Genomic DNA, 11,357 nt, shown 5'->3' on the forward strand with positions numbered 1-11,357 from the left:
GAAAATCAAAAATCTATTGGACACTTGGGAGTCTTTAGCTTAGAAGGGAATAAGACTTATATTGCGGTTAAATCCTTTCCAATTCTCACGTTCACTGAAGGCATAATCACCATTTAATAGGATCTCAATTTAATAGTCAATTACAGTCTATGTACATTTATCCAGCGAAACAGACAGAGTAATAAGCTTAGGCTGGAATTAAATAGTTCAAATAAATCATTTTATTGGAGGCAATTTTATTTTTAGGCAGAGGGTAAATTGATCATTTAACTTTTAAAGGGTATTTTAGTAAACTAATATTACACTTAAGGGGCTTTCCACTTTTAGTATAATATGATACTAAATATAGATTGAGTATTTGTATATTATACATTACTTACTGATTTAGGGGCCATATTTTCTGTAAATTAATTAACTATTTTCTTTTAATGACAAAAAGTACTTAAAAGACTTTATAATTTTTCAAAAATAATCTACATCGATGAAAAATGGGGCTCCCAAAATGAGAGGCCTAAAACCTAGGCATTAGAGGCTTCACCCAAAAGCCACCCGCATAAAGTCAACAACTTGAAAATTAATTCCTTCTCCCTTTAGAGTTCAGTGTATTGTCTTGCATTATTGCAACCTCTGGTATCTACTTAAAGGAGCTATTACTATCATTGTTATTCTCACAACTAATCTCAACAACCTTACAAACTTACCCTCTTATTATTCTCACAACGAATCTCAACAATTAGAGCTTGGAGTAAATTAATTTACCACTATACTCATCTTTTCTACTTATCTTATGAACCAAACGACCCTTAAAAGTTACTAGAATGTGCAAATGTATGTATTTGCTGTTTATTTTATTAAATTTTAATACTTTTAAACATTATAAATTAAACCATGTTTGTTTTTTTCTCTTTTTTTTTTTTTTTGGGGTGGGGTGGAGTGGGTGGGTGTTGTTCTATTTGTAATTTTTTTTTTTTTGTACATTCAAAAGGACTTTTTAAACAAAATAAATTACTTAAAATATTTCATAAACTATTTGGATAGAATCTGTCAGGAGAAGAAACTCCATTTCCTTCGTATAAACTTTCCAGATTATCGAATCTCGTGTATGCTTGTGACCTTCATTTGCCTCGCTCCGAACATGGACATAGGGTCTCATCATCTTCGGACTATTATTGTGTAAGTTTTTGATAGAAACTACTAATAAGGCGCGGTTTGGCACTTCCATCGTTTTTAGTATTTTAAGAGCTGTTGTCTCTCCCCCTTAGACAATGTTGGGCCCGCTCAATGCACTACAAGAAAGTACATAAATGGCAATAGCATTTCTGGCAACAAAAATAATATAGTTGGCACAATTCAATGTTTGACAATAACTTAGTTTTATTGTTGGCATATATGATGAATCTTTTAAAAATGAACTTTTTTGTTGCAAAACAATTTAATTTCGTTATAGTATTGACTATTATTGCAAAAAGTACTTTTGGCTTTTGTTGTTGCACGACGTTGCGATAACAACCGTTGGAAAATTTTTATGCAACAAAAGAAAAAAATGTTGTTATCAAAAGTACTTTTTGCAATAATAGTCTATCCATGCCAACACCAAAAAAAATTGTTGGCAATTGTCTTCTTTCTTGTAGAGATGATTTACTCATGTCACAAAATCAAAGTGTACAATATCGTACATTGTAAAATTAACAAGCTTTCGTATCGATTAATTCCTCCATTCACAGCAAATTCTCTCCTTTTGTAACTCCAACGTCAGAATTATAAATTCTTGATAGTAGTGAGATTTCTGGCTTTAGGTATAAGTATGACATTAGCACAATTCATTGGGTTGTACAACTGTTGTATGTCAAAGAACTCTATAATTGCTGCACTTATCTCCTCCCCAACTATAGTCCAGGCTTTCTGGAAAAATACAGCATTGAATCCATCTATTCCAATTGCTTTCAAATCATCTATATCTTTCATAGCTTGCCAGATTTCCTTATCAATGATAGGTTCAATCAGCATGAGTTGTTGTGTCCTGTTAAGTACATAATCCCCTTCCAGAACATTAGGAAGTATGGTTGGTAATTTCTCAGCACTTGTCCCCCGAAGTCCTTTATGGAAACTGAGTATTTCCTCTTAAATGTCTTTCTTAGACGTCAGACCCTCCCCATCTGCATTTACTAACAATCTGATCTTATAATTCAGTGTTTCCATGCTTTTCAAATTTGCATGAAAGTATGCAGTGTTGGAATCACCAAGTTTCAGCCACTGAATTCTGGATTTTCGTGGCATAACACTCTCTTCAATATTAGTCCACTTCTCAAACTGTTTCCTTAACTCCTTTTCCTGCTCAAGTAATTGTTGTTGTTGACCATCTTTTATTTGTTCTTGAATTGCTAGCAGCTGATCTTTTGCAAGTTGAAATTTGGATGCAATATCATTGAACTCCTTGGTATTAAGTTGTTTCAGTTCCCTCTTGCTGGTAGCTTTTAATTTCCTCCATACCCTTTCCATGAGGTTTACCCTTGCTTGTGTGTTCCATCCAGTAGCCACAACCTTCAGAAAATCACCATGGCGTGCAAGGCAATTAAAGAATTTAAAGTGCCTAGCTACTTTCTCAGGATGCCTCTCAATTTCCAAACACATTGGAGAATGATCTGAAAATAGAGGCTGTCTAGCAGTAACATTAAGAAATGGGCTATGAAGCATCCATTCAGCATTAATGAGAGCTCTATCTATTTTGCTGCATATAGTGCCATTACTCCATGCATACAGTCTTCTATCAGTTAATAGTTCTGAGAGAGCATGATAAAAAATAAACTTTCTGAAGTCTCGAACTTCCAGATCTTTCATCTCACTACCATTAATCCTGTCTTGAGTGCGAGTGATTGTGTTAAAATCACCGATTATCAACCAAGGGCCCTGTATAGTGGTTGACAAGTTCCCTAGATCACACCATAAAGGTTTCCTGTCTTCAATAGTGTGCAACCCATACACTGATGTAAATAAGAATCTAATATTCATATCTTTCACCAAGACAGAACCATGTATGAATTGTTCAGTACTAGCAATTTCAGTGTATACTATATAAGATGGATCCCATAGAACCCAGATTCTGCCCCTGCCAACAGAATTGTAGTTTGAGCGCCATTGCCATCCGTAAACAATCTTCTTGATCAACTTTCCAGCCAAAGCTTGGTGCACTTTATGTTCTACTATAGCAATAATACCTACTTTATTCTCTGTAATAAACTTATTCAAACCCCTATGTTTGAAGGCTTGGTTCAAGCCTCTCACATTCCATGTCACTAGATTTATTGATAGCGTGTAGCTGAATCCCGACCTCACTTTCTCTAACCTGACTACCATGGCCACTACTGCTTGGGGCATTCTGCACCATGTGAGGATTTATTCCAATATTATCAGCTAACGGACTGAAACCATTTAGGGATCTCACTGGTGGTTTTTGCAGTATTTGAGTTCCTTTTGCAGCAGATTTCTTGGGTACTTCATTCCAACTAGCCTCTTTCTCTTGTGGTTTAGAAGAGGTTGCTTGCGGTGGTGAAAGGTTCACAACTTGTGTCCCTACATTCATAGTAGCCTGAACATGTCCAGCAACCTTGACATTCCCCCCTTCATTTGGTTGAGCAATTATTGGAGCAGGTTTCATAGGTTCTGGTTTAGACTTCTAATCCCTTTTCATCTGCTTTGGAGGTGCAATAACCTGCTTCATCTTGTCATACTTGCAGTCACGCCCTACCATTAGACAAGTGCAACAATAAATAGGTTTCCAATCGTAATCAACAGGTTGAGCAAAGTATCTCCCGTTCGAATCCATAACCTTCACTGTCTTTAGTAACTCCTTTGTAATATCCATTTCAATGAGTATCGTCGCATAGGTTATTCAATCCTTCTTAGATGTGCAGTCATCAGCATATAGAGGAGTACCCAAAATGCTTCCGATTCTACTTAGTGCGTTCATGCTCCAGCAATTGAGTGGCAAATTATGGAGTTTCACCCAAAGTGGAATATTCTTTAGTACTTCATTAGCAAAGTTATATTATTTTGTAACTACACTTGCAGTAGCACCCCCAGCTAGTGATTTCAGATCTTTGCTTGTTAATCGAGGCCATGCGACTGGTTCTTGTTCAACTGTCGTCACCATCATCTGGTTTGGTTTTTGTTCTTATTTACACTGAAATTTGCTTTCTCCCTTTCTGTTGGGCTGGCGTTATTTTCTACCACCTTCTTTGCATCCTTTCTTGGCCGTCCCTTCACCATTCCGGCGAGTGGGGCAGATTAGAAAAGCACTCTAACATGCACCTCTGTGAACCTATTAAGCGGTGCTAACATTAACCTGTCAATGTTGAGATAATGGTATTTCTTATTAAGTTGACATACTGGTATTTTTTTTAATTTTTTGTGAATTTTAAATAAATATATTTATCAGTTTCATTAAGTTAAAAATCATTTGGTAATATCATAATATTAATTTTCTCATTCCACTAATAAAAAATTGTTTTAATCCATACAATGACTTAACGAATTTGGATATTTTATTCTTATTGCCAAGAACCACAAACCCTACAAGTTGCTCCATATATAATTCTTCATAAATATTTTTTTGCCGATATTATATATCAAGATCATCGTTATATAATTTTAGTATATTTTTTGGATTTTCGTTAAGTAACAAAAAGTTGTTGTTTGTGAATATATATATATGTATATGTATATGTATATGTATATATACGTATATATATATGTATATGTATATATATCTAGGAAATTCAGCACCGGGTATCAGGATGGATAGACAAATGGTTATATATATTTATATATACATATATATGTATATATACATATATATATCTAGGAAATTCAGCACCGGGTATCAGCATGGATAGACAAATGGCGTAAAATAGTCACAGTTCAAACTTTTGGCAAGGGATGGCCCATTCTCGCGTTTTGGGATACAATTTTGTATTCACTAACTTGTAAAGATTCTCTCTTTTATGAAAATATTCCATTCTTCCAAATCATATCCGTGAATCTCTCTAACCATCAAAGTCTCCCGTTAAAATAAACGGAAAAGGCTCAAATATGCCATTCAACTATCGGAAATGGCTCATTTATGCCACTCGTCAATAGTTTGGCTCATTTATGCCATCGAACTATAGGAAATGACTCATTTATGCCACTCATCAATATTTTGACTCATTTATATTATGCCATCGCCTGTTACCAAAATGACTCATCCATGACATTTTTTATTAACGCCGGTTTTATAATACCAGATATGACACGTGACCTCTAATTAGAGGTCTACGTCGTTTAATTAAACCAACTTAATTTTAAATACTAAATTAATAAAAAATCAGATCCATACACCTTACCCACCCACAACCATAACCTAGTTGGAGGCCATGTGTCATATACGGTATTGTAAAACCAACTTTAATGAAATATGGCATGGATGCGTCATTTTTATTAACGGGCGATGGCATAAATGAGTCAAACTATTGATGAGTGGCATAAATGAGCTATTTCCTATAGTTCGATGGCATAAATGAGCCAAACTATTTATGAGTGGCATAAATGAGCCATTTCCGATAGTTTGATGGCATATTTGAGCCTTTTCCGTAAAATAAATTCAAAATTTTCAAATTTATTCTCTCTCTTCCGAAAATCTTCGACACTCCCAAATCATCTCCCAAATCTCTCAAATCATATTCGTGAATATCTCAAACCATCACCACAATATATACTCGCTAGCATTATATCAATATACCTACTAGAGATATAAAGAAAACTGACAAACCACACCAAACCGATAACTAAATCGAGTCAAACTGAAAAAACTCGAATAGTGATTGGTTACTTTGATTTGGTATTGACAAAAAAATCGATCATAACTGATTTGGTTTGGTATTAACTAAAAAAGGTCAAACTGAGATCAAATCAACCCGACATTATAACTATACATTTTTAAAATTTGTTTTATACATAAAAATATTTATTATAATGCAATTGATAAATATTTATTTAACTTTGTTATAGTTTTTCTTTCTTAACATTCTAACAACTTAACCCAAAAAAAAAAAAAAAAAAACACCACCTTTAACACCAAGTTTGGACTTACAATTTTAACCCAGTATTCATAGATGTCCAACAACTTAATCAAATGAAGCTCAACCAAAACCAAATTACACCCCTGATTTTATTTTTTAACTATGTAGAAACGTGAGTTTTAGAAATGGATATAACTCCAGACAGGAGCTTTTTACCTTAATATGCTTCATTGTTATTCCCTCTGTCCATTTTTACTTATCCAGTATATTAAAAATAGATGTCCAATTTTACTTATTCAATTTGAAAATTAAGAGATAATTTACCATTTCATATCTGTTTTACCTTGTTATTAATTATTGGGTTTGAAAACATCAAGAAATTGTTAGTCGTTGCACAACCTTTAACGTACGTTTGATTAAATTACAATTATACATGATTTATAATAACTAAGGCTGATATGGTAAAATTATCGTTTTGTTTATTGCTCGTTAACGGGTGTGCCAAATCAAACATGAACAAGTAAAAATGGAAGGGAATAACAATTAAGAAATTCAATTAAGGATCAAAGTGTTTAAATTGGACTTAGCTACACAAATGTGAACTCTCGTAACTTTTGAGTGACATAGTCAAAAGCAAACATAATTCCTTGGCCATTATTAGAGTTTAGCATTCTTAAACTCTATTCCTACTTCTGTTACTAAGGAGTAGAAGGAGCATTCTGCAGATTAACATGATACGAAAAGATGGTATATGGATCCAAGGTGACAAGGAAATTGGTTTGGCAGCTGCAGAATACTACCAAAATCTTTTCACTAAAGACAACATCATCAGTGACAGGACTTTCCTAAACTCTATTCCTACTTCTGTTACTAAGGAGGACAATGATTTTCTAATGTCTAATGTTACCTTACAGGAAGTTAAAGATGCTACTTTTGATATCAATCCAAACAGCTCACCTGGTCCTGATGGATACACAGGACTTTTTTTCCAAAAAGCTTGGGATGTTGTTGGTGAGGATATCCTGAATATGGTAACTGCTGTTTTCAATGGGAAACAATTGCCTAAATATTTTACTAATACTTGTCTAATACTTATTCCTAAAGTTGATTTTCCTCAAGAATTTTCTGAATTTAGACCAATTAGTCTCAGTAATGTTACTCAAAAAATTGTGTCTAAAGTTATGAATAATAGGCTTTCTAAAATTCTCCCTAAATTGATTTCCCCTAATCAAAGTGGCTTTGTAAAAGGAAGGGCAATTGGAGAAAATGTTTTATTGGCACAAGAACTCATTCATGATCTCAAAAAGAATAATAAGGGTGGCAATGTGGTTTTTAAAATTGACATGAATAAAGCCTATGATAGAATTTCCTGGCCTTTTATTTGTGATGTCATGAGGAAAATGGGATTTAGTGAGATGTGGATCCACAACATATGGAATCTCCTATCCAACATGTGGTATACTGTCAACATTAATGGTAAGAGACATGGCTTCTTTAATTCTCAAAGAGGTGTAAAACAAGGTGATCCCTTATCCCCCTCTTTATTTATTTTAGCCTCTAAAGCACTGTCAAGAAATTTGAATGACTTGTTTGAAAAACCAAGATTCAGGGGATATTATATGCTCCCTAATGGTCCAAAAATTAATCACCTTTCATATGCTGACGATCTCATTATCTTTTGTGCTGGGAAATCTCATACTATTAAGATCATTATGGAGTGCTTAAAGAAATATGAAAAAAACTCTGGACAACTTATTAATAAAGAGAAAAGTTGTTTCATTATGGATACTAATATATCGCTTACTTGAGCTAATATAGTTTCTCAATATTTGGTGTTCAAAGGAAAGAATTCCCAATCAATTATCTTGGATGCCCACTTTTTCAAGGAAGAAAGAAGATACAATTCTATACTCAAATTGCTACAAGGATTCTTAAAAAAGTAGGAGCTTGGCACTGTAATATGCTATCAACAGGAGGAAAAGTGACACTCATCAAGCACATTCTTGTTGCTATGCCTGTTTATCTGCTTTCTATGTGTGTGTCAACCTCCAAAATCAATCATCAAGCAGATGGAGAAAATCTTTGCGAATTTCTTATGGGGGACCAAAGAAGGGAAAAATAAACAACATTGGCTGGCTTGGAGTAAAATGTGCTTCCCAACTAAAGAAGGAGGAATAGGCATCAGATATTTACAAGATGTGTCAGACAGTTTTGGGGCCAAATTATGGTGGAGCTATAGAACAAAGAAATCTCTGTGGGCTGAATTCCTAAATGCAAAATATGCTAGGAGGATACACCCTGTAGCTAGGAAATAGAGCTATACACAATCTCATTGCTGGAGAAGACTGATGAAAAGCAGAGACAAGGTGGAACACTTAATTCAATGGAAGGTCAATGAAGGAAATTCAAGTTTTTGGTGGGATAATTGGACTGGAAAAGGAAGACTTGCTCAGTATGGTAATGCAAATACCTCTGTCAGAGGGCAGGTATCTGATTACTTTATCAATGAAGGATGGAATACCACAAAGCTTAAAAAAATCCTTCCTCATGAGATAGTGATACACATCCAAGGAATTACTAGAGAATTTCCACTTCTAAAAGATCAGCCTATATGGACTGATAACAAAGATGGGAAGTTCTCCTGTAAATCAGCTTGGAATTATATCAGGATACATCATAACCACTCTATGATCAACAAGATGATATGGCACAAGAAAAATCCCTTATAAAGTTTACTTCTTTCTCTGGAGGTTGCTGAAACACAAAGTTGTTGTTGATCTTAACTTGGGGAAATTTGGTATCAACATCCCCTCCATGTGTTCTTGTTCATCAGTCATAAAGAAGAGTCTGAGGAGCACCTATTCTTTGATAGTATGATCAGTAACAATATCTTGAAGTATTTCAATCAAGTGTTTGGCATCAGTAGTGGTCCGGCTAATCTAAGACATCTTATGATCACTTGGAGGCTGACAAAAGGTAAAAATGTACATTCAAAAAATGGCTCTTCACATTCTTCTTGGAATTATTGTATGGAAGGTATGGAAAGCAAGATGCAAGAAAGTGATTTGAGAATGTGAAAATGCATCATAACAGGATTATCCCTTAAATTTGTCAACAACTTATTATCATTATCCACAAACAAATTCCCAGGATCCCTCCTTTGCTGGATTGGGAAGTTTTTCAAAAAGTGATAGAGTTTGCTAAGGAGTATATATTCACTATCCCTTTAAAATGGAATCCTCCCAGAACTGGATACATAAAGATGAATACTGATGGGTGCTCTAAAGGAAACCCAGGAATGAGTGCAGGAGGTGGAATAATGAGGAATGATAGGGGCCATATGGTGAACTTATTTGCCATGCCTTTTGGATGTATGACTAATAACAAGGCAGAGGCCATGGCGTTGAAGATGGGGATTGAGCGGTGTAACAGGAATGGAATAAAGAAAATCGAAATAGAATGCGATTCTACGCTTCTAATGACTAGATTTCTAGGAAGAATGATGTTCCATGGGAGCTATGGGGCATCATCAACAGCATTCGAGGGATGCTGTCCCAACTGGAAGGCTGGTCAATTCACCACTGTTTCAGAGAAGGAAACAAATTTGTTGATTTGTTGGCTAACTGGGGTCTACAATGCAGTAGAGATATATTTGAAACAGATATACAGAACATTCCGAGAGAGATCAGGGGAGCTATCAATGTAGATAGAATGCAATTACCATCTTTCAGAATGAAGACTCATCGAAATGCCTTTTGCTTAGATAGACAAATGTATAGGCCATATAATTTTGATGTGGCTTAATAGATGATAAATCTCTGTATAGGAAAGATTGGTAGAAATCTCTCAGCCTGAGAAGGCTCTTTTGTAAGCTTTGAAGGAAATCCTACTTATTTGATGATATGGAGCATGCTCCACTCTAAGTAGGTACAAGGGATCTACTCCTTTGTTATGTAATTGGTGCCGTTATATATATATAAAATATGCTGCCATGCTCTAGTGATAGAGATGGGAGAGATTGATTAAAAAAAATACATTAGAGTTTAGCATTAATTCAATCTTTTACTATAACTAATACTCCCTCCGTTTTAATTTATGTGAACCTTTTAGGAGTACGAGGGTCAAACTTTATAACTTTGACCGTGAATTTTGACATAGATTTTTCAAGTTTGTAAAATAAAATCTATATATTTAGAAATTACATAAAAAGTACTATAAGTCATGATAATTTATAATTTAAATAATTTAGAAAAAATGTAAGAAAAACGTGGTCAAAGAAGCACCTCGTAGGCTCCCCAAATAGTAAAAGGTTCACGTATATTGAAACAGAGGGAGTAGTTATCTTTGTAAAATCAAAATACAAAACTTACCCTCTTATTACTCTCTCAACTAATTTCAACAACCTTAGGAGTAAATTAACTTACCACTAAATACTCCGCTTTTTTATATTTTACCCTTTTATTTCTTATATCTTTTCAATTTAATTTATAAGTATTAATTAGTTTTTCCTTTGATAAAACACAAGTAAAAGCTTATATTTGAATGTCACAATATGCACTTTTGACCTAACGAACATATAAAGTAACTCTTTTCTTTGGTAAAAAAATAAATGCGTGTAAACTCCTAGACTTAGGCTTTAAGGGATGTAAATTCACCTGGTCAAACCATAGGAAAAAGAATAAAGGATTAATTAGGGAAAGATTAGATCGTGTCCTGTGTAATGAGCAATGATTAGGATTATACCCTAAAGCCTCTGTAATTCACCTACCAAAAAAACATTCTGACCATAACCCAATACTTATTCAATTAATCACTAAGCCAAATATTCCCCATGCAAAACCCTTTCGATTGGAATCTTATTGGTGTAGGCATCCTTATTTTGCCAATGTTGTTAAAAGTAGTTGGCTAAATAACCCTCTTGAAAGAACTACTAGATGTTTTAGAGAGAATGCCATGCACTGGAAAGATCACACTTTTGGGGATATTTTCAAAAACAAACGAAGGATTCTTGCTAGACTTAAAGGTAGACAGACCTCTAATGCTTATACATATAGCTCCTTTCTTCAGAATCTAGAAATAACTCATCTCGGAATACAATGATATTTTTGTTCTAGAGGAGGATTTTTGAAAACTTAGGTCGAGAATCATGTGGCTTAATGAAGGCGATGCAAATACTCGCTTCTTTCATATCTCAGCGAGTGGTAGGAAAAGAAGAAATAAAATTGTCATTTTTAAAAATGATGTTGGGGACTGGATTGATGATCCAAGAATGATCTTTAACCATAATCTTGCTTTTTTTTT

General features: G+C 34.3%; 1 protein-coding gene across 1 annotated transcript; it reads right to left on the reverse strand.

Annotated features, from left to right (window-relative positions):
• Positions 1 to 1,758: 1,758 nt before the first annotated feature.
• On the reverse strand, positions 1,759 to 3,655 carry LOC132066131 (uncharacterized). The gene is made up of 3 exons (XM_059459509.1): positions 3,283 to 3,655; positions 2,148 to 3,200; positions 1,759 to 2,039 (listed from the first exon to the last, which is right to left on the reverse strand). Exons 1-3 carry the CDS (start codon positions 3,653 to 3,655, stop codon positions 1,759 to 1,761), a joined length of 1,707 nt encoding a protein of 568 aa, XP_059315492.1.
• Positions 3,656 to 11,357: the final 7,702 nt, after the last annotated feature.

This window comes from Lycium ferocissimum, chromosome 8 (assembly GCF_029784015.1).
Source record: "Lycium ferocissimum isolate CSIRO_LF1 chromosome 8, AGI_CSIRO_Lferr_CH_V1, whole genome shotgun sequence".
Classification (NCBI taxonomy): Eukaryota; Viridiplantae; Streptophyta; class Magnoliopsida; order Solanales; family Solanaceae; genus Lycium; species Lycium ferocissimum.

What these genes read in the sequence shown, in the direction of transcription:
- LOC132066131 (XM_059459509.1), bottom strand. Translation starts at nt 3,655, where the DNA reads ATGAAACCTGCTCCAATAATTGCTCAACCAAATGAAGGGGGGAATGTC. An exon ending in TAAATCTAGTGACATGGAAT is followed by an intron (nt 3,201 to 3,282) that starts GTGAGAGGCTTG and finishes TTATTGCTATAG; the next exon opens with TAGAACATAAAGTGCACCAA. An exon ending in AGTAAATGCAGATGGGGAGG is followed by an intron (nt 2,040 to 2,147) that starts GTCTGACGTCTA and finishes ATGTTCTGGAAG; the next exon opens with GGGATTATGTACTTAACAGG.